Source organism: Vigna unguiculata, chromosome 5 (genome assembly GCF_004118075.2).
Source record: "Vigna unguiculata cultivar IT97K-499-35 chromosome 5, ASM411807v1, whole genome shotgun sequence".
In the NCBI taxonomy this organism is placed as follows: domain Eukaryota; kingdom Viridiplantae; phylum Streptophyta; class Magnoliopsida; order Fabales; family Fabaceae; genus Vigna; species Vigna unguiculata.
Window position 1 is genome coordinate 48,614,520 of NC_040283.1, and position 24,298 is coordinate 48,638,817.

A 24,298-nucleotide genomic window follows, 5' to 3' on the forward strand; every position below is an offset into this window, starting at 1 on the left:
TTTGGACTGACACTAGTAAAAAATACATATACTATTCAACCAAGAGGACAATATCTGAGACCACCTATACTTGGAAAACATTGCCTGCACCCCTTTGTGAACCCACACAGGCCTTCCTTGGAAGGGAGCTCTACATGCTCCTAAGGGGGGTCCTCCCTACACTCCATGATAACCTCCATGGTCACGACCATCGTCCTAAAAGAAAAAGCATCGGAGGACCCAAAAAATTGGTTGCTACCCGACCCCTCGACAACACTCAAATTCTAGCCGCTAGAAGACATACCAGAAGGTATTTGACACTTTTCGTCATGAAATGTGCAAGAAAAAGATAATGACAACAAACATACTCCTAAAGAACTTTGTGAAAGAAATGTAGAAAATGAAGCCTTATTTATAGAAATACATGGCACCCTTCACCCTCAATATAATACTGAAGTCTCTCTAATATGGTACGACTTATTCATTAACAATTTAATACTAAAGTTTTCCCATATTGACACGATTTTGCTTAAAAACTTAATTGAATTCGTATGGATTTGACACGACTTCTGAACAACAAAGAAGTCTCTCCATGTTGACACAACTTGAGCTCATTTTAATTAAAATCAGCTTATGTTGGCACAACTTTTTTATTGTGAAATCTTACCATTTTGTCACGACTTACCCTTCGCTGAAATTTTAAAATCTTTTGCACCACTTTGGTAATTGCAAAACTAAATTACACCATTTAAAAAAAAAAAACCTATGTAAAACCGATAACAAACACATTGAAACTATTATTACAATATTTATATAAAGTTTTTGTTTATGTAAATTTAGTCCCAACTAATCATTATACAAAATTTATATAACGCGTATTGCAATTTCTAAAACAAAATCAAAAATATTAATGAAAAGACATTATTAATTATAAATAATGATATTTTAATTATTATTTTTTATCTACTTTTAATTTAACACTTCAATTATCTTTAAATCATCATCACATCACATTATTATAAAGGATAAAAATTAAAATAAATAATTAAAAAGTAATTACAATGATGAGTTAAAAATAAATAAAAAAATTGATAAAAATATCATTTTTGATCAAAATTTTTGTAAAAAAATCAAAATCGATCAAAATTGTATTTAGTCCCGAGACTTAAAATTTCAAAGTAGTATATAATAATTTAATATTTCCTTTAATAAGAAGATTAGAACAATGAGAACAATACACATTTCATTTACGAAGCGCGCGAATGGAATGTAACAAGTGAAGATAAATAAACCCTGCCCTCACCCTAATCTTTTGCAGTCCAGTCGCAAGGAGGTCCCGTTTTGAAATTAGCATGATAAACGTAATCGTAATCTTAATGTTTATATGATTTAAAATCCGCAGGATAAACCCTACCCATATCAATGGCAATGGCGAACAAACTTACTGGTAGCCGGGAGCTACTGGACCGGTGGAGAGGCATCGCGGAAGAAGAGGAGAACGACGATGACGATCATGCTGATCCCTCCAAGCATCGTAACCTCCACCTCCTCAAACAACAATGGTTATTGCTACTTCCCCGTTTTTTATTTTCAGCGCCAGAACGAATCCAAATTATAGTCAACAATTGGCTCTTCGTTTTAATAATAATGGAATTGCTATTTAGTTTTACTGGGAATTATTTTGACTTGTCGCTGAAAGCAAAATAGGTTTAGAGTGATAATACTAAAGCAGATGTCTACTGTGTCTGTTGCTTATGCGTTATACATATTCCTCATCTCCTCAGTATAAGCACTTGATAAACACGGTGAGTATAAAGAACAAGTATAGAAATAAATAATTGATTATGAAACATAATCGTCAGTCATACTTGCGTGAGTATCTCAAGAATAAATGATTATTTAGATTATGTTATTCTTTTATTCTACATGAAAAAAAAACTAGTTATGCTGTTACTGAGGCAGTTTTGCCTAACTGGTTTCATATGTAATGAGCCTTGGTGTAGTTTCCATAATGACTGTAATTATTGCCAGGTTTGCAGATGCTTATAAATTTCTAATTTGTTTGCCCGGTGGAAGTCATATTTGGTGTGGCTTTTCGGATATAATGGGACCCCTTTTGGAGACTTTTTACAATTACTTCAAAAATGATTGTGAAGATTCACCTCTGAGGCTGTTATGGAAGAGAATATCTGATGAAATGGGTCTTTGCCTTCAATGCATTTCTCAGCATCATCAAGCCCAAGACATGTATAACACGGAGTATGAGTCTAGCTCTATTGGTCCTCTTCTCGATGTCTTGCAGAAGCTTGATTGTGAAAGGGTGACATTACATCTGAGAGATGTGAATACAAAAATAGCAGGGGAAAAGTATGATCCTGCCTGCGATAATGCAGAAGTTGTTAATGTTTTGTATGAGGTGTGTTTTCTATGTCCGTATGGTTGATATAATATTTTACATTCTATTTATTGGGTTTGCATCTTACGATTTCTCTTTATATGTGGATATTTTTGTTGCTGAATTAGTACAATAAATATTTTCACTGTATTTTTCCATCTAAATATGTTTTCTGTTTTCCATGGTATTTTATTACATATATTTTTTTGTGTTGAAAATTTCACTACTAGATGAATTGAAAATCTCATTGGGAAGAGCAAATTGTTTACTTTTGTACTGGGACATGGTGTTAGGCAGTGAAGTAACGAGAGGGTTGGAAAGAAATTTAAACATAAAAGTAGTAAAATTGTTAGTTGTTACACGGGGAGACTTTCCGGGGAAGTCTATATATTCTTATCTTGTGGGATGTTGAGGGGGAATTTTTTTGAGTTGATGTTTGTGACAGAGAGAACACTGTGAGAAAGGGAGATTTTCCTTTGTAAACGATATCATTTGTGGCTCTGATAGTGAATAATTCAGTTTGTGAGTTAATCTCTTGATTTTCTCTATCTTGTTTTCCCATATCTGTTTCAAGGTCCCTAACACATGGAGAGTTTTATTTGTCGCTAAAATAGTCATTCTCTTATGATATTTTAATTGGTAGTAGTTATAACTAGTTTCATTCTACTTTCTTTATGAATGGATTTTCTAAATTGAAGTTTAGAGTTTATCTGCTTATTTTCCCCTGTTCACCATTTCACACAGGTGTTGATGTTCCCATTCCTCTTAGATTTTGAGCCTCTATTCACTGAGTTTGAGTTGTTTGTTGAAGCTATCGATAATAAGCATGAGCTGGCTTTGTCTGGGCATCAACAATTTCCGGTGTGTTTTATTTCTGGTACTCACTATGTATTACTGCTAGCAGATTCTCTGTTACAGCTTGTTAAATGGTTGAACCCATTTTCTTCTAGGGAGTTTATGCATTACTATTTTGCAAGAGAAGTGTTCGTTCAGTTGGATATCGCTTAGCAGGATCAATGGGCAAAATCAGGTACTTATTGTTGGTTGGCCTAAAAGTTCTTCGGTTTCACTGATTGTGATTTCATGTTTAAGTTGATGATGTTCCACTGAACTTGGGTTTTGTAAAAGGAAATTCTCTGCATCTGTAAATTCCTCCTAAAAGTACATAGGGATATCTTTATCTTGTCTCAAAACAAGGCTGTTCTGTTATAGAGAAAGACATGGAAGACACATAGTAGCATATGTCACATCACTATTGAAATCATAGATATGAGCCTCTTTACTTATCCGTTCTTCATCACCATGTTCTCATTGAGTTTTCTGGTGTGAGATATTCAAAAGCCTTTTTTTTCCCTTTTTGATATGATCTATGTTTGCTTCTGTGTAGGAGAGCAACAGACTTGGAACCTTTGCAGCCATTGCTTAAGAAATTTATTGGCTGTTTAGAGGCAGATGCTTTACCGGTGGCTTTGGAGACCTCAACCCCAAGAACTCAATTGGATCGTGTGTCTTTGTGGATTGGTATCAAATCACTGTAAGAAGTGTGTTTTGAATTTGGTAGCATCAATCTTTAGCTCAGTATGTTCACTAATATTTTCATGCTACATCATTATGTATGCTTTGTGAAGGCTTGGCTTCTTGGACCCTTCAACTTTTGAAGAAGGGATATTGGAACGCTATCCCTTTTTTGTCGATATTGTACTCAATCATATTAGTGGTGATTCACTTGAATTTTCACACGCTGTTACTTGCTTGAGACTCCTCTTCGAAATGCTTGGTATGTTGTTTTTCCTTTCCATTTCCATTTTCTTTAATTCATTTATATTTCTTTTGCTGACTTTTTGTTTTGTTGTTTTGGCTTGTTTTGAGGTTGTAAGCTTTGGTTAAGGTCTACATTGTCTCCAAGTGTAATGCGCAACACTCTAATTGGTCAATGCTTCCATACTCGCAATGAGAAAATCCATAAAGATATTTTTGGTCTATTCCAACCTTTTCTACAGGCATGTATGGATGGTGATTTGATTTGTTTCTTTGTTGTATGTGTATTGGGAGAAGGAGGGTTGTTCTTGTATTGACATTATTGAGATACTTCATCCCATTTACAGTCTCTTGAAGCTTTGCAAGATGGAGAGCTTGAAAAGCAGCGTAGGTATTTTCTCTATTTTTTGCTCCATCAAGTGCCAGTGGGCAGTAACTTCAGCGTTCTAACAAGAAAATTGTCATGTCAGGTTATTACATTTAGATTTTTGCATGATGGATGAACATAAATGTGTGATCTATTCAGCTTTTATAATTGATGCTGGAAATTGTTTTGGCTTATTACCATTGGTATAATGCTATATATAAGATTGTCTTTGCAGATAGCGCTTCATATTGTACACAGAGGTTACAAGATGAACCCGCCTTGTCCTCCCTTTGAGTGTGCACATATGTGGTAAGAAGTCAGAACCCCTTCTTTTTATGTGTTCAAATGAAACATAAATGTGGACTTAGTATTAGAAAGTTGTCTGTACTCATGTATAAGTATTGAGCACTCAAATTCTGTAGTCAACATTTTGTACGAGTTAGTTAGCTTGCATATCTTCTTTGTCAAACATAAACTTGAAATAATTTTCATGTTTAAACAAGTCAAATTACTAATTGATCTACAACTGAACAAACCAATCAAAGCACCTAAAAACAAATTGGGCAATAAATGTAAGCCTTTACACATCATTTTAATGATTTTGGCATTGTTCATAGTCTAGTCCCACAGGTCCATACACATCACCTAAACGAAGTTGTTGAGTTCAAGCATTGTTAAATACCTTGTCACAATTTGAACCTTGTAACACACCACCTATCTTCCTTGATCCATCCTGTTATGTGTCTGCTTTTCTCCCCATTCGAGATCCAATTGTCAATGCCCCTCCTATGCAGACTCAATCTAACTCTGGAGTTCATTAGTCCCGAAGAAGCCAAACGAGTTGAGTTTGATCGTGAACCTCCCAAGCTTCGTACTCAGAATTGACAATACCAACAACACGGTCATGTTCAGTGAGACATTGAGAAGGAACCCCACGATTAATAACAAACCGTTGCAATTTGTGTGACTTCATGATTGGTTCAAAGTATTGACGCCAATTTAAGTAATTAGAATCACCCAATTTCTCAACAATTGAATTAGGGAATGAAGGAGAAGCCATATCAAGCAAGATATAAAATACGCTAAGCGAGAAATAGAAATACGCTTGAACTACTAACAAGATAGAGTAAGAAGACAATTAAGTTGAGAAGACGAGAAAAAGACAAGTAATTCACAAATTGAATAGTAACACACATAAGTTGAACACACACACAAGATCAAAGAGAATTGACCAATGAAACAGTGTTTTCACCAAAAAAGGAGACAAATCACCGATTAAATTGTTTGATTAGATGATGCGACCAAGGTAGAAGCCATTTGAAGAAGAATTAACCGATTTATCAAACAAATGGCGTGAGTGCGTTGATGAACAAAATTTTGAACTGAGAAAACGAAGAAGACAAATAGAAACCAAGCAATTCACTGATTGAAGGTATTTGTTATAGATTTGGAAGCAAGTGAAAGCAATGGTCAATGATACAAAGATGAAATCTGGATTGGTGAAGAAAAAGCTCTAGATAACACGAACAAAGAGAGAGGAGAAAGAATAAACAAGGAAGTGGACAATTTTATTAATCTTAGAACAATTTGAATGTTATGTATGTACATTGACTATTTATAAAGATTAATTTTTTGTTAAGAGTAACAGAAACTGACAGCAGTACATTAAGATAAACTAGTACACTAGTGATAAACCCACATCTGTACAAAGTAAAAGTTACCTATACAAGTCAACTATAGTCAACTATGATATACTAACACTTATATACTGTAAACTAGCCTTATCGCTAGTTAATGAGGGACTAGAGGTCAGTTGGTGGTCAGGTAGCAACCTGATGACGATGGGAATTATAGACCCAACTAACAACAAACTTCACTAGGATAGACTCTAAACTATAACTTTTGATAGTATGTTAAGAAGTGGACTTTAAGTCTAACTCAACCTCACAAAACTGGCTTGTAAAATGATGTTTGCATCCATTTATATACTTGGTCTTATCTCTAGTCAATGTGGGACATCCAATACTAATAATATTAAGGAGGGCTCAAAAATACTTTTCTTCTAAAAAACCTCTATTCACAACATATATTATGAATTTGATTCAATGGAAAGCTATGTATTTATGATACACTACTTCTGGCTTATATATAAGAAACAATTATCTATCTTTTAAGAAACAAATATCTAACTTACAAAAACCCATAAAAGTAGTTAACTTGACTAATTTTAATATTTAATATTAATTTAAATGATTTTAAAATAAATACCAATAGAATTGAATGGTTCAAGTGTTGATTATATTTAATGACATTCTTTTAATTGTAGGAATAATTTGTTGTGTGACTTATACCGTTAATAGCCCAATAAAGGCATTCATTTTCATGGGAAATCCGTGTATATCTCATACAAGACCAGAGGTAGTGCCCTGGTACTTGGACTAATGTTTTATTCATTAGTGTAGTTACCTAATCACTTCTCGATATTTGTATTGGACAGGGGGCCTTCCCTTGTGTCATCTCTGAAGGACTCTTCGCTCCACAGTTCTTTAAGGCAACCTGCATTTGACCTTATACAGACCATCATAGTTTCAGATGCTACTGCATTAATGCATTCAGTGCTGAATGGCTGCACAACTCTGAGGACTGATCGTGGCATTATAGATGAGGTCATTGAGTTGGATGATGAAAATGATGATATTTGTCTGCCATCATTTCCAGACAGCGAAGAGAATGATAGTAGTAGTTCTTGGAGTCACTTCAAAGTTCAAAATGGAATAACTTCTCAAGATTGCCGACAGTGGATATGCATTCCCATGTTATGGGTTGATGTTTTAGTTGATATTAATCCCTCAATCCTTCCAATTTCATTTTCCAAAGCTGTTTTCTGGGCACGATCTCGTTTTCCTTTGGTAGAATATGAGAATACTGCAGAAATGGTGCTTCCAAACAGATCTTTCCTTTCATCTTATGCTCCAGAAATTTCCTCTTCATTCGGGTGGAAGGTTCCAACTGGATCTGATGATGGTGGGGATGGAAACAAATCAAAAAACTCAGTTGAAGTGTTGACTATGTCTCGTCCTTTATTAAGAACATTTATTAGGTTCCTAACGCCAGCTTTATTTTATCTTTATATTTTGTTATAAAGTTTGAGCATTTTCTGGTTTAAAAGCTAATTTTTAATTTCTTGACTAATTGTCTGGAGTTGCACATCAGGTTAACTGCACATTTTTTAGTTCAGATAAGACATGGAGAACTTCGAAGTCAGTGGACTTGGGAACCATTGATGAGTGAAAGCTTAATCCTTTCACTTTTAGATCCGAATGATGTAACATTTTCCTAAAACTTGAAGATCATGCTTACCATTGTTAGAATGTTATGAACCATGTCATTATTTTTTCTTATTTGTTTTTCCCGTGCAGGATGTTAGACAATTTGGAAAGTCTATGTTAGAACAAATTTCAGATACTCGGGGTCTTTCAAGTGGATTGAAATTTCTTTGTTCTCACAAGACCTCTTTGCATGCAACTATTCTGGGCCTCAAGCATGCTATGGAACTGGTAATAATTTTAGCAAATGTTTTCTTGATAATAGTTTAGTTAGTGTTTGCCCTTTGTTGCTGTGTGTTTGTGCATAAGGAAATTTCAGTGGAGAAGAATGATTTAGGGGAAGGATAAGGATTCCCTAAAACAGGAGCGAAATGGCTGAAAACAGTAACAGTGCAATCTATTCTCTCTGCATACCCAACCTAATCCTAAACTCCCTTAAGATAATAACCATGAGTGGTCCCTTACAGAGAGACTGTATCACTTGTAGTAGTTTTTACTGTGGGCCTTATAGATGCCGTTCATTGGCATTCTCCTCCTATAAAGCTGAGAGACTCCTACACATGGATATTGGTACTCCAGCATGGGTTACGTAGCAGTTGAGACACCGTGTATGTGTGTGTATTTAAAAGATATTAGCAACATACTATGATATCTATATTCATAACTAAGATTTGTATATTTGGAAATATCTCAAAAAGTACGAAGAGGCATTATTTTATAAATGTGAGCACCTTGTTTCTCTAAAAAAAATCTAAAAACAAAAAGATGAGTTGTATCCTTATAGATGGGTAATGTTTTCTTTTCGAAACAATGTTCTAAGTTTTTTGTTTTTTTATGATAGCTAGATTCACAGAAAAATAATGAAGTCGTTATTTTTGATAACTTATTCATAGTTGTCTATTGTGTGTCATAGTGCCATTATCACCAGGTAGTGGAGTTGAGTGGGGCCATATTTCTTCTCAAAGAGCTGTCATGATACATTTTGTAGCCGTTTTGGTAGCCAATACCATGTGGAGTTATTGCTTTGCTGAGGTGTTGAGTTTTTATAGTTTTCTGGGAAGGCAAAAGTGTTCTGCAGCTGCTGGCAAGGGAGAGGTGTTAACTTTTGGGATGACATTATAGTTAGGCTGTTCTGCCCTATTCTGTAGTTGCAGTAGCAATAACAATTTTTTTTTTCTGAAAGAAGATGATGGAGATAGGGGTTGGTAGTTGATAGGATAAAGTGGCTAGGGTTTTGTTTTTTGGTAGGGTGTGAGTGGGTGTTTGGCCTGCACCCCCTCAATTTGGAAGCTCCACACCCCTAAACGGTACTACAAATGGGGAGGGCCTCTCTTGCTGCTTAATTTTCTGGAAATAATCATAGATTATGCTATTATAAAACTATGACTACATTATAATATTTAATAAAAAAATATTAATACATAATTTTTTATTACATATTTATTCTATATGGATGATGTGGAGAATGAGAAATTATTCTAGATTTCAAAAAAGTATAGATTTTGAGTTAGCTATAAAAACTAAGTAGGGATATGTCTGGCTGTTTGGTAACTCTTCTAAAATGACTGTGCGGAATGATATGATTGGTTTTTTTTGTTTTGAAGATCTTTGATATTGGAATTTTTTCTTCCTATTTGGGTACTAAAAAATTCTTTATATTATGGGAGTTATTTGGGCTATTGAGAAATCTTGGGTTGATGGTTATAGGCTGGCGTGGTTGGAATGTGATTTTACTTTGGTTTGTGAAGCCTTTTCATCTCCTCAAATTGTTCCGTAATCGCTTTGAGTGAGATGACCAAAATGCATTAAGAGTTATGATGCTATGGAGTTCAAAGTAAACCACATTTTTTGCAACGAAAATTCTTGTGCAGATAAGCTTACAAATTTGGGTATTGATAAAAGATATGAAACCCATTGTTTTGAGTCTCTTCCTCAGATTATTAGGCTAGAATTTTTTCATAATAGATTCCAACTCCCTTTTGTACGTTTTGTTTAAGTTTTAAGGGAGTTTTCCCTGTATTTTTCTTTTTGGAACATGGGTTTGGTTTGGCCTCCCCATGTTTATGTTTTGTTTTTCTTTCTTTTCAATAAATTGTTTCATGTGATGGTAAATGATTGTAGAACTATGGGGTGTCAGCCTAGTTGAGATGTCATAGTTCAAAGTAATGCTTAACATGAATTTTATATAAAAAATATTTATATTATATAATAAGACAACTATGTAACATGATAGTGGCCATTATACTACTTGCTATCCTTGTATAGCTTTTTGGGGCATCCTCTATGTTATGACCTGGTTTTACTACTATGATTTTATTATGTATAATATGTGTATTTTGAATGTTAAAATAATTGGACACACACACACAGTAAGTGTATATCACTATGGAAGTGTTCGCTCAAGTATTCAAGTTGTATGAAGGTGTTGGTTCTATTCTTTGAGCTGACTAGGAAAAATATATATAATTGGACATGCAATGAGAAATATCTCGAAAGTCTCAGTTGTGTTGAAAATGTGTGTGACCATGAGTGGAGTTTTGAGAGAGATCTGACAGGAAAGTGATTCTGAAACTTGTATAATGGATTACTAATGGAGAATGAAACGTACATGTGTCTATGAACTACCGATGACTGATACTCGGCAGTCTCTTACACAGTTATAGCTGACAGAAACTTAGGAGCTATTAACAAAAAAATATTATATCTAATAATATGGACGTATTGGCACCTAAAGCAAGAGGAGTGTTAGTGGCTTAGTTCTTCGTAGAATCTCCTTTAATCAAATGCACCAGGCAACTGCAAGAGTCAACTTAATTGCAACAGAATTCTGTCTGTGTTCTTACAAATACCGTCCAATGAATTTGGTGTTCTGATTTTGTGGACATGCTTCTTCATACCTGTGAAATATTGAGTTGGTGTTAAATGCATTTTGTCTTGACTATTCCCTTTATTTTTCTACTTTTACTAATCTGAGCGTGTATCTCTGTTAGGTGCAACTGGATTCTGTTCTGTTGAAGTTTCATATGCTACATCATTTTTGGTTTCTTTTATGCAAATTACTCAAAGATGAGGGTCTACTTGCCGTAGAGTTGCCAGAAAATACACATAGTGAGTTAAGAATGCCAAAATTCTCCTCACAGGGTGGGTTTTTAAAGCAGCCAGATTTCAGTTCTTTGCCTGAGAATGTTATTGAAAATGCTGCTAATGTTGAACAAAGAAGAAAGGAAAAGTTTGGATGTTTGCTATGTGAAATGGCATGGCAAATTTTCTGTAGATGCTTGGTAAATGGAAAAAACTTCATTGATTACAATCTTTGCCAGGTACTATCTGGTCTTCGTTTTCCCTGGCTATTTGGTTTGTTCAGTTTTTTTGAAATAGTTTGTTATTTAAAAGATCATTTAGCATTTTACTTCTCTAGTTTTTTTAATTTTTTTATCATTTAGTGCCATGCAGTTTTGGAATTTTGTATCATTGTTATCAAAATTAGGCTTAAAGTAGCCTGTAATGAATATATTTTTACTATCCAAATTTTAGTAATGAACACTGCTAGTTTGATAATTGTTTGATACTCTTTTATTTTTGTGCAAATATCTAAATTGATGTTAAAGATCACATTTGTGTTTAATTTAGCTTTTCCTTATCTTCCTTTACTCTTTGTAATTTTTTTTCTTCATTGTTAGAATACCAGAGAATTTGAGAGGGAGAAAATTGATTTTCATAATTATTGGATGATTTGTTACATTAGAGAATGTATAGCATTCTGTAGCTTGCATTACAAGGAACTGGAACAGTTAGATCTATTTGTCAGTTGCCAGCCTGAAATGCTAAACTAACTTGTAATAGCCCAAGGTCTATTCAGTACTACATTCCAGCCCTGCCCTACAAATTCAAGGTGAGTGAGCCAAAGATTTTTATTTTTAGAATGTGCGGGATATAAATGTTCCGTTTCAAGTACAAAAACTTCGGAATCCTACTATTCTGCAGCATTATTTTTTCATCTTAATGAACAATGACTGGACTGAGATATTTCTATAGTTTTCCGCAAAAATAGCTTCATTGTCAGAGAAAGAGCCCATCAACATACTTAGCACTATCAATCGTCCTCCTCAAGCTCAAATCCTGAAATTTGCAAGTAGAGGAGTGAAAAATAGCCTATAAGTTAGATCATTTGTCAATTTGCCAGTTGACAAAATATTAAATGACACATTTAGGATGTGAAGGACATTACAAAGAGTTAGAGGTTTAGATATAGGAAACCGGCACTTGCTATAGTAGAAAAGGTACCGTTTGCAATTCTTATTCTATTATGTATGTTAACCTGTGCAAAGACTTTATGCAGAGAACTCTTTTAAGCAATTTTTCAATTGGCTTGTAGCTCTTGAATCGATGATCCATGGGGCTTTGGAGTTCTTTTTGGCACTAAAAAATAGTTTTTTTATTTTTTTCTTTACTAGCTAAATATTGTATTATTTTTATTTAAAGTTTAAGTTTAAATAAATATAAGTACAACTGTAAACAATATAATTGCTTGTTTTTCAGATGACTTGTGTAAGATTACTTGAGATTCTCCCTGTTCTTGTCAATAAACTTTATCTATCTGGTGATAAAGAGATGGGGAATCTCACAATGCTTGTACAAAATAAATTGAATTTCAAATGGCTTCATGATCTTATGGAATGGGGGAAGTCATCACTTAAAGTTGTAATTGTATATTGGAAGCGTGCTGTTACTGATATCCTGAATCAGTTCAAAGCTTCTTGTGATAAAACTTCTCTGTCAACAATCATGACCATAGAAAATCTTATTTTGAATGGTGAGTTTGATTTCTGTAGTCAATTTTCCCTCCATGATTCTGTGAGTTCTATGACATTAATATATTTTGTTAATGTTTTGCATTGTCAATTTAGATGGTTATACTTTGGAAGAATTGACAGAACAAGTGTCATGCCTGTCCGTTTCTTTATCTAGGGAGAGATCTCATAGTTCTAAAGAGGCAACCGTTAACTCTGAGTCATTGGTATCTGAAAGATTTCCATTTGAGAAGGGCTGTTTTTCTTCAGATGTTCATTCTTCATCCATGGAGTATATAGACTTACAAAATCTGGACTCTAAAATTGTGATCGGCAACAAAAGCACTGACAGTGTAATTATTCTTTCCGATGATGAAGTGGAACCAAAAGTTTCTTCCAAGAAGGACATTTTATCTGTTGGTGAGGATGTTCATCACATTTCTGATTGCAATATTGTGTCCCATGATTTTGGTACTAGCTTACCAGCTGCTGAACCTTCAAACCAGAATGTTTCATTCATTAAAACTTCGAAGAAAACGAAGGAGTCCTTACAGAAAAAGGCCAGTTTTGGTAATTTAAATGATAAGCCTGTGGTGACTTCGTTTATTGATTCAAAAGGCTCAGGCAGTTATAGGAAAGAAGCAAGTTCAAAATCCAAGGATATGAACAACTTGACAAAGCTTTCGGATGAAGGTGCCAATGCTAAAAATTTGAATAAAACTCGTGGCAGCATGGCTCCCAAAACTGTTGACACTGTGTCGAGTGCTTGCAGTAAAATGTTACGTGATACAGATGCAGATGATGATCCCCTAGAGACTGCATTGAAATCTGCGGGACGCGTCCAGTTGCATGTACCAAAGCCTACAATTTTGAAAAGACAAGTTATTCAACTCAAAACACCTTTTGAAAACAAATCTGGTTATCTTCGTAAATTGGAGGATCCAATGAAAAGATTCAGGCCACTAAGGTTGGATGATTGGTATAAAGCTATTCTTGAGATAGATTATTTTGCAACAATTGGGTTGTCATCCAAGAGAAAAGACGAAAATCAAACTGTTAACAAATTAAAGGAAGTTCCTGTATATTTTCAATCTCCTGAACAGTATGTTGAGATATTTCAGCCGTTAGTTTTGGAGGAGTTCAAAGCACAACTACAAAATTCTTTTCTTGAAATGTCTTCATGGGAGGAGATGCTTTATGGAGTCCTTTCTGTGATGTCAATTGAGAGAATTGATGATTTCCATATGGTACGCTGTGTCCATGATGATGGTGATTCTGCAAAATGTAGGAGCTTTGCTGAAAATGACTTTCTTTTGCTAACAAAAGATCCTCCTCAAAAATCTTCTCATGATGTTCATATGGTTGGAAAGGTATACTTTCATTAATGTGTGATTGCTATCGTCCAAATATTTTTCTCCAATGCCTATAGTGTCCTACAATTCATTGTTTAAGCTATACATGCTTGAGTGGGTGGAAAATGTGAAGATTGAAAATTAAAGAAAACTACTCAAAACTAAACTTCAATTGTTGTCCAACTCGTTTATTCCACTTCTATCTTCATATTTAAAAATTTTAAAAGCTTTCAAGCTCTACCAATCTCTTCTCCTTAATTTCAATCAACTCAAACAAGCTTAATTCCTAGTGTCTTATATTGTACCCAATTTTCAATAATATCATTAGCATACTAAGCCACTTAAATGTCATATTGTGTTTTGTTGGGAAGTTTATCTTGTATGAAGATTTGTGAGCTCATGATCGGTAAGCCTGCTGTCCCTTTTTGCTGATAATTGATTGCTAATTCTATTGTTGAGCATGCTTGAAAATTGCAATAGCCAATAGACCATAAGATGGTTGAACTCTGAATTTCCCTGCCATTATCTTAATTTGTTCCTTTTTCAACCTTCATCAGAAATATATTATGTTTTATCTTGTTTTAGTGGCAAATAGCATCAAATGTTAATTTGATTCTGGAAGACTGCAACTGTTTACATTAAACAAGTTGTTGTGCGTTGGGTTACCTTTTTGTTGAACAAAATTTGTGCTGGTTCCCCAATGTGTCAAAAGCTAACCTCGAGCCACTTACGCACCTAACCTGAAGTAGTGCGGATAAATCTATTTCATGTTAAAGCTGTCTGTTTTTGCAGGTTGAAAGGCGTGAAAAAGACAATAAAAGGGGTTCAAGTATTATTCTCATCAAATTCTATTTTCAAAATGGTTCTTTGCGATTAAATCAAGCTAGAAGGAATCTCACTGAACGAAGTAAATGGCATGTTTGCCGTATAATGAGCATTACCCCACAAATGCGAGAATTTCATGCGTTGTCATCAATAAAAGATATCCCTTTGCTTCCTATCATTTTGAATCCTGTCAACAATTCCTTTTGTTTCAACGAATGTAAAGAAGTAGATCTCAACAATTTGTGCCAGTCATTGCAGCAAACTCTGAGGTCAACATTTAATGATAGCCAACTTCAAGCAATAAGTGTTGCTATTGGAAGGGCCAAAGCAAAAAAGACTATTCAATTATGTCTCATTCAGGGTCCTCCAGGTAGTTGATCCACCTTGATCTATCTCTAAACCATGAAGAAGATCTTGTCATCTTTTCTGCTTAAGCTTTTTAAATTGTTAATTTGCATGTATGCTTATGTAAATATAGGAACTGGGAAGACTCGGACTATTGTTGCAATTGTCAGTGCTCTTCTAGCTTCTCAACCAAAGATGAGTTGTCTAAAAAATCCGTTTGATGAAAACTTGTGCCAAAATTCTTCTGCATACTCAAGACCGAAGGTTAGTCAGAATGCTGCCATTGCAAGGGCATGGCAAGATGCAGCATTGGCCAGACAGTCGGCCAATGATATGCAAAATTCATCAACATCTTTTGGAAATTATGTGAGACAGAGAGTGCTTATCTGTGCTCAATCTAATGCTGCAGTGGATGAATTGGTGGCAAGAATTTCTAGCCATGGTCTTTATGGCAGTAATGGGAAAATGTACAAGCCTTATCTCGTGAGGGTTGGAAATGCAAAAACAGTTCATTCAAACTCACTGCCATTCTTTATTGATACATTAGTTGATCAACGTGTAGCTGAAGAGAGGATGCATTCAAATGTTGTGAATAGTGATTTAGGGGTAGATTCATCAGCCATGCTGCGGTCTAAATTAGAGAAACTAGTTGATTCTATTAGGTTTTACGAAGCCAAGCGTGCTAACTCAAAGGATCAGAATTCTAATGTTAAAAGTCATCTGTATAATGACTCTCTTAGGACAAATGAGAAGGAAATGTCAGAGACAGAAATTGAAATGGAGTTACGGAAACTGTACGATAAAAAAAGACAAATATATAAAGATCTTTGTAATGTTCAGACTCAGGAGAAGAAAGCCAATGAAGAAACCAAGGCTCTTAGGAATAAGATGCGGAAGGCTATACTAAAGGAAGCTGAAATAGTGGTAACTACATTGAGTGGCTGTGGTGGGGATCTTTATGGGGTATGCTCTGAGAGAATGTTAAACTCCAAGTTTGGGGGGACATCTGAACATACCCTTTTCGATGCTGTTGTAATTGATGAAGCTGCCCAAGTATATATATCTTTGTTCTGCTATAAATAATTTATCTACAATCCTCTAGTTAACTATATTTACCTTCTGATCTATTTTTGTTGCTGCAGGCTCTTGAGCCAGCTACTCTGATTCCTCTTCAGCTTTTAAAGTCAAGTGGAACCAAATGCATTATGGTAAGAGTACTAACCAAAAGCTTTTAAACTTATACTGATGTAGGGTAAATAGTAAAACTGACCTTTGTAATTTATTCAAGGTTGGTGACCCAAAGCAGCTTCCTGCAACTGTCCTCTCAAATGTTGCCAGTAAATTTCTTTATGAGTGTAGCATGTTTGAACGCTTACAAAAGGCTGGGCATCCTGTTATTATGCTTACTGAACAGGTACATAGTATGATCCTAGATGAGTACAATATACTTTAGAAACTGTTAGTTCAATGCTTCATTCCATGCCATCGATTTTGATGGATCTGAGAGTAATCATTTATAGTTTGTTTTTTGACAGAATACATAGATGTTCTTTGATCCATGTAGCTGACATTAACTAGTAGGAAAACTGCCTTTTTATTGTATGATTGGATCAAACAATTTAGACAATGGTGAGAGGCTCCTAGATAGTATGCTCCTAGACGAGTAAAATATGCTTTAGAAACTGTTAGGTCAATGCTTCATTCTATGCCATAAATTTTGATGGATCTGAGAGCAATCATTTATAGTTTGTTTTTGTCAGAATACATAGGTGTTCTTTGATCCATGTAGCTGACCTTAACTAGTAGGAAAACTACCTTTTTATTGTATGATTGCATCAAACAATTTATTCTATGGTGAGAGGCAACACTTTCTTATTAAGTCTCAAGTTTAGAAGAAAATAATTTCTCTCTTATTCTATTTCATCACATACCTCCGATTATATACATACATTGATTAGATAATTCAGGAAATAAGCACAACCTATTCTAGGAAACAAATACCTGAGATTGTGGGATTGATACGCTAGTAATAAAACCAAGATACAACTGATTTACACAATTAAACCGATAGGAACAGAACACAAAAAGATAACCAAACGCATAGAGATTGACTCTCTCTTTGAGAGAGAGGTGTTATTAAGAGAAATAAACACTGACTTTGATAATTCCCTGATCAACTTTTGTTTCTCATAAAAGGTAAGTATGCCAAGGCATCACTATATAACTTGTAATCCCAACTAGTGTTGTTAAAATTGTAAGATCGTAAACTCGCATGATCCTGCAAGTGTGGACCACCAAGCCAGTAAACACGGAAGGTGGATCGTAAACAATGCGGATCAAAGCGAGTATGCGAGGATGCACGTTGAATCGGGGATTATGGGTTGTGTCGATCCTTCTCGTCCTATGATAGACCTAACCCATGAGAAGCCCAATGCTCTTACCTTTTTCTACTAGGATTACATTCGCATATAGGAGCGCCGCCCTTGTAGTCTCCGACACTTGCAACCCCCGCAATTGCCGGTGATCACCGCTCTCGCTATCGTCGGCACTAGCCGCTCTCGTGGTGTCAGCACTAGCTGCCCGTGTAGGACACTTGCAGTCGACGATATACTTAGTCTATGTTTCTCTACTATTGTTTTTTTTCCTCTTCATCTTTGTTCTTTCTAGGGATTCTTTTACTGTCGTGGTTGCTTGGTTCTTCTATTGGCTCAAGTTTTGAAAAAATAATATATCATCCCCGCTTATTGGTTCTTTTCATGGAGGACTTGTGCATTAAATTTTAATACTTAAACTTATTATTATTATTAATATAGTTATTATTTTGTGTGAATTATTTTTAATAATACATCTATTTATAAATATAATTTTTGTTTATGAATATAATTTTTTCTTTTAAATTCATTACTCTTATGAATCGAGTTACTATCTTTCTTTGTTGTTGTGATCTCCTCACGATCCTTGAGTTTAACAACACTGATCCCAACTAGGTTACACCCCAAGTTACACCAATTATCTGCAGCATACTGAAATATCATAAGAAAAAAGAAAACATTAAAAGAGTGGGAGGATCCAACCAAACCCACTTAAGGGACAAACCTATCAAGAAGTAATTGATATCCATCCTAAAAAATCTCATAGGAAATGTAATCAGGGATAGTGTCCCATCACCTATGATGTGTTGATAGCGTATGTAACAAACATGGGTCGTGGGGCATATATGTTTCAACTTGAAGGGGTATTAAAAATATGATTTGATTGCATTAAATAAGAGATATGATTTGATTTGAGTGGGTAATTTTCTCATCAAATATTTTCCATGACGTATTGATTTTATTTCTTTATTAGTATCTCTTCTTCATTATAAATAAGAGCACTCATGTATCCACAATCACACCATTGCAAGCAGTCCTCTCTATTTGTGTTTTGGTTGGAGTGTTTGTATGTCTACATTGTCCTGTTCTATGATTCAAAGCTGAATCCCTTTATGATTTTTTTCTCACAATGGCAGTATAGGATGCATCCAGAGATTTGCAAGTTCCCATCATTGCATTTCTATGACAACAAATTACTGAATGGTAGCCAAATGTCTAACAAATCAGCAGCATTTCATCAAATCAATGGTCTTGGGCCATATGTGTTTTATGATATCATTGATGGCCAGGAGGTTCGTGGGAAAAGTTCTGGTGTAATGTCACTTTGTAATGAGCATGAAGCTGATGCTGCGGTTGAAGTACTAAAGCTTTTCAAGAAAAGGTTAAATGTACTTTCTGTTTTTCTTGCTTTTAGCTTATCATGATGCTTACTTACGAAATTAGGAATGTCTCCGAAGGTACCCTGCTGAATTTGTTGGTGGAAGAATTGGTGTGATTACTCCATACAAGTCTCAACTTTCCCTTCTGCGATCCCGGTTTCTTAATGCTTTTGGATCTTTGAGTGCAGCAGATATTGAATTTAACACTGTGGATGGTTTTCAAGGTAGGGAGGTGGATATATTGTTACTTTCTACTGTAAGAGCAGCTCATTCAGGTGTTACTGCTTCCAAAGTAAACTCAAACTCTATTGGATTTGTTGCTGATGTGAGACGGATGAATGTTGCCTTGACAAGGGCCAAGTTATCACTTTGGATTTTGGGTAATGCTAGAACTCTACAGACTAACCAGAACTGGGCTGCTCTTTTGAAGGATGCTGAAGAAAGAAACTTGATAATGAGGGCTAAGATGCCATATCATTCAATGTTCAAAACAGATAAAAGTAATTGCTTTGTTGAAAATTTTGATAATCATGCAAGACCGTTGAAGCATGAGAAGAAGGTTAAAGATAGGGACCAGACTGTAAACAAAATTTTGGTTCATGGAAAGGATACTGTTGAGAGGAAAAAGAAATGTGTTGCCTCTGAAGTCTGGGACAGGAATAAGGGTAATGGAGATGAGAATTCTTCTTCAGGTTTGGGAAAGTATGCTCCATGTAAGGGAAGGAAATCTGAAGATGAGCATTTCTCCATTGCAAGACATGAAAACAGAAGCTCCTGCAGTGACATGCTTGCAATGTCAGGTCCTCAGATTTGTGATGGGGGAAGAGAAGGCAAAGACAAATCGAAGGTTAGCATGGGAAATAAAACATTGGGTAAAAGACAATTAAAATTTCAACAATCAAGGAACAATTTAGACTGTCCAGTGGAAGAGGCAGGTGGTGGGCAAAAGGTATCAAAAAGACCAACTTTGCATTCTGGAGGGAATAAGAGTAGTTCTACTGAAATTTCTGTTTCCTCAATGAAAAGCAGTGACAAAGAGAAAGATCCAGTTGATCAAGGTACTGCTTCTAATAAAAATAAAGTTGATGAAGTTTCAAAAAGGAAACAGCAGCGTGAAGCTGTAGATGCTATTCTTTACTCATCTTTAATATCTACAAAGAAGGAAGACACAGGCACAAAAGTTTCTGCAAAAAGGCCCTTTTCCTCATCTGTTGCTAGTAGGAGTATCAAGCTGTCTAAGACAAAAAGTGGTAAACTTCTGCTGTGACTTGTTTAGTATGATTTATCTTTTAGTTAATTTGAATACAAGGATGCCAAGGGAACTTTTCTATCTTTACTGAAATTCCTCTTTCACTTTTTACTAAATCAACATATGATATTGCTATTGGGGAAAACCTGAGTCCCCTATTAAGTAGAGATATTGCTTGGATAGCATACATAAATAGAGGGCAATTCTCATTCTATAAGCTAGCTGTTAGGGTCGAGTTCGACACATGCAAATTTTAAGAATTCCCTCTTGTTATGTCAAGAATTGTCTCTGTTTAATTAGATGGTTATCTACTTTCTTCTAAAAGTCCTATTCAGGACTAATTTGGTTAAACTATCTCTTGCATATTTGAAGGTGATTTATATATATATATATATATATATATATATATATATATATATATATATAATGTTACACCAAATTGGTTAGAAAGGAATGGAAGATGTTAATGCCCACTTGTGGCTAAGGAGCATTGTTTGTCTCAAATGTTAGCTTTTCAATTATATTCCTTGTGATTATATTGCGTGGTTCATATGGGAAGCATGCATGATATTTATGTTTGTTTTAAACTTCAAGGTCGATTATTGGTAGGAAGTAGTTGAATTGAAAAACTTCTGTATGAGCTGTACCTATTTTTGTACGTAGGACTCTAGTTTGATCTTTGCTCTTCCCTATACTTATTGTATCTGAATTTGGTCAATATAAATATGAGAATATATGAAAGGAGTGATTTAGCCTCAGGACTATCTTTTCCTCTTGCATCCAAGATGTGTAATCTTGTATTGAAGTTATTAAAAGACCCCATCCCTGGGCCTATTCACGGAGGATTTTTGCACTAGTTTGTCTTGGCAAACTACCTCCGTTTGAGGTCGGCTTGCTGGCATCAGTAACTGGCACCCAATTGTGTCAGATTACCAAAACCAGTGCTGCCCAAAACTAGAGTCAATAACTTTTTTGTTTTCTTATATGATCTGTTATAAAAGCCTTGCTTCGGATTGTGAATGAAGGCTATTTATTTTTGTTGCATTTTCCCCTGAATTTGAAACACTTTTTCAGCAAGATCAAATCAATGAGCATGGGATTAAGGAATCGACAGTTTTTCTCCAAGGACTATGGTTGAGGGTTTTCATGGTTCTTGTAGTGATCACCACCTTGACTTACATTGGGTGAAGATATTGCTGCCACATCTGATCATTTCCCATCCATGATGTAATGGTGAGTGACTTTTTATATGTTCAGTAATGTGGAAAAAACTGAAACTTTCAAGTTATTCAATGCAACGAGGAATCATAATTACTTGTATAAATAGTCACAAATTTGTGTAAATGAAAGAAATTTTGTTTATGTTTTATCTTTGAGGGAGAAAAAAAAAGAAGGAAAAATTGGCTGCATTATACAACTTGTTTTCCCTTCTGTTCCGGTGGATGGATTAGTGAAGTTTCTCAAGTTCAAGTAATCAATATGAGGAATTCTAGTTCATAATATACTTTCTTCTATTTGATATCTTGGCTAAAACCAATTCGTATTGGAAACCACCGTGATTATTGCTTTGTGTGAAAATAGTGAAAACTAGGTATAAGATTAATTTCTTTCGCGTAGAAAATACACAGAATAATATATTTATGGTGAAGAATAATACAGGAAAACATGGACTAAGCCCAGATACACATGATGTTGTAACTAACATAATATATTGTGTCTAACAATATCTTAACAATATTTAACACTCTCCTATAAATCATATGTACTACACTTGTTACAAATATAATCAATTCTAGATCTTGTAGACTTGATGAAAATATATGCTAATTGATCACTCGAGTTAACAAACTCAATCTTGATGTTTTCATATATAATCTTTTTTCGAGTAAAATGATAGTTAATTTCAATGTGCTTGGTCCTTTAATGAAAAACATGATTAGAATTCATGTGAAAAGCAACTTGATTGTTACATATAAGTAGTGTCATTTGAGTGACATCTCTAAATTGCAAGTATTTAAGTAATTGTTTAAACCAAACAAGTTTGCAAGTGGCTAAGGTCATAACTCTATATTTTGCTCCTGCCCTTTATGTTGTCACAATACTTTGTTTCTTGCTTTTCCAAGAAATCAAGTTACTTCCAATGAAAGTACGATATTCGAAAGTAGATCTTGTATCAGAAGGAGATTGTGCCTAATCAACATTTGAATATTAGACAACTTTAGTATGGTTACTGTGACCAAATAGAAAACATTTTATAGGAAATCCTTTAATGCACTTTAATATAGGAATGACTGCATTTCAATGATTTGCACATGGGGAATTGAGAAATTGACTCACCATACCGACTAAAAAAGAAATGTCAGCATGAGTAACGGTAATGAGTAACGGCGTGGACGTTAGTGAAGCAACTGTGACTGGTGTGGAGTAGCTCTTGCCAATATTCAAAAGAGGGAGAACCAAGATCTAGAGATAAAACTGTAATGAGTGAAACCCTAATTCATGATGGTAGAGAAAGATACTAGTTGCAATGAGAAAACCTTGGGACAAAACTCTTATTTTATTTAACAACTAATGGATACCCTCAATCAGTTAATAGGCGGATACTAATTTACCTGGAGGTACCCGGACTCCGATACCATGTAAAAATAGTGAAAATTAGGTATAGGATTAATTTCATTTATGTAGAAAATACACATAATAGGAAAATATATTTATAATGAAGAGTAATTCAGAAAACTATGGAATAAGTCCAAATACACATAATATTGTACCTAAAACAAGATATTGTAATTAATAATATCTTAACAATATCTAACACTTCGTAAAGGGAACATTTATTACTTTTGATGCCAACACTTTCCTTACCTAAAGAATTGAATTAACATCGGAGTCCATATTAGTTATGCGCTTCTGTAAATTAGTTTGTGTGATTCCTGAATTACGTAGATGTATTGTGCATTGGCATTACAACGTGAGTATATAATGCAATGTGGTGCATCGGGGTTCTTGGGATTTCATGCTTTACAGTTGTATGCAATGTGGTGCATCGGGGTTCTTGGGATTTCATGCTTTACAGTTGTTGATCGAAATATTCTTTTAGTATCGCTGTAAGAATTAGTTATTTGGGTACACTAAGACTAACTGCTGTCTGTTTTCATGTTTTACAGTTTAAATCACTGACAATGGCTTTCACAATTTGTCTATCTTACATGCAGTTACAAGTTTGTGGGGATGCCAAACGTCTAATGCCAGCAAATGAGAAAATTGGTTTTTGATTCCTAACAGAGCTTGAGTAAACTATCACTACACTTGTAACGATGATAGTTTCTTTATGGTTTTTTTTACAAGCTTAATTTGTTCAATATCATTAGGATGTCAAGGGAGTTTAGTTTGGTTGGTTGAGCATGACACACGATAGTATGGGCCGGAGTCCTAAAGAAGGAAGATTAAATGGATCAAGGATTGTATAAGATATAGTTAAAAAATCATGATATTGTTTATAATATTCAATTTATAGTTTAATTATAAATGATAATGGTTATTTGGTATAGGAGAAGAGAGAAGAACAAATAGGACTTTTTTTTTTTTTTTATTTCTCACATATCTCTAATCATCTTTATTTCTTTCCGTATTTTCTATCAAATTAATCAAACTACATACTACATAATTTTGAAAACATTTATTTTCTCTATTTTTAACGGATTTCTTCTTTGCAAACAAATCAACATTCAATTTTAACTTTATAGGTTTAATGGTAGCTTTTATTTATCTCTGTAATAACTTAGCTCAACGTCTTATTTTGTAAACTTAATAAGGAAAAGGAAAGAGAGGAATAAACATGATAAAGGAAAAGGAAAGAGAGCAATAAACATAATAAAGGAAAAGGAAAGAGAGGAATAATATATTAACGAAAATACATGTTATTGTACATGTTCGTATTTATTAATTTTTACAAAAGTTAAAAAAATAAAATATTTATGTTAAAAATGTTTTTAAAATAACGGTGCTTGTTCGAATTTTTTAAATTTTACAAAAATTAAAAAAACAAAATATTTATGTAAAAAAAATTTAAATAATAGTTAAAGATAAATTATTTATAGAATAATTAAATTTTAAAATAATAAAAGGTAAAATTGGAATAATAAAATATAAATAAAAAAT

The 24,298-nt window shown here is 34.4% G+C and overlaps 1 protein-coding gene across 5 annotated transcripts; it reads left to right on the forward strand.

The window, feature by feature from the left end:
• Positions 1–1,222: 1,222 nt before the first annotated feature.
• Positions 1,223–23,666, forward strand: LOC114183220 (helicase SEN1). 5 transcript variants are annotated; one of them, XM_028070152.1, is made up of 23 exons: positions 1,228–1,541; positions 2,011–2,395; positions 3,119–3,235; positions 3,325–3,404; positions 3,762–3,908; positions 4,003–4,151; positions 4,244–4,374; positions 4,480–4,602; positions 4,735–4,808; positions 6,997–7,599; positions 7,713–7,824; positions 7,919–8,056; positions 10,816–11,145; positions 12,365–12,638; positions 12,733–13,985; positions 14,760–15,162; positions 15,271–16,190; positions 16,280–16,345; positions 16,426–16,551; positions 18,646–18,890; positions 18,967–20,138; positions 21,212–21,370; positions 23,305–23,666. In XM_028070152.1, the coding sequence occupies exons 1-22, from the start codon at positions 1,402–1,404 to the stop codon at positions 21,226–21,228; spliced, it is 7,005 nt and encodes a 2,334-aa protein (XP_027925953.1). In that variant the 5' UTR covers positions 1,228–1,401; the 3' UTR covers positions 21,229–21,370; positions 23,305–23,666. The 5 variants fall into 5 exon arrangements, with proteins under 5 accessions (XP_027925956.1, XP_027925953.1, XP_027925951.1 ...); XM_028070150.1 differs by having other exon boundaries at positions 23,353–23,666; XM_028070155.1 differs by lacking the exons at positions 21,212–21,370; positions 23,305–23,666 and having other exon boundaries at positions 1,223–1,541; positions 18,651–18,890; positions 18,967–19,247.
• Positions 23,667–24,298: the final 632 nt, after the last annotated feature.

Excerpts from the sequence above, each read along its gene's own strand:
- LOC114183220 (XM_028070152.1), top strand. The coding sequence starts at position 1,402 with ATGGCAATGGCGAACAAACTTACTGGTAGCCGGGAGCTACTGGACCGG. Across the intron at positions 4,603-4,734 it reads CAAGAAAATTGTCATGTCAG|ATAGCGCTTCATATTGTACA; the intron begins GTTATTACATTT and ends TTGTCTTTGCAG. Across the intron at positions 8,057-10,815 it reads TCAAGCATGCTATGGAACTG|GTGCAACTGGATTCTGTTCT; the intron begins GTAATAATTTTA and ends TATCTCTGTTAG.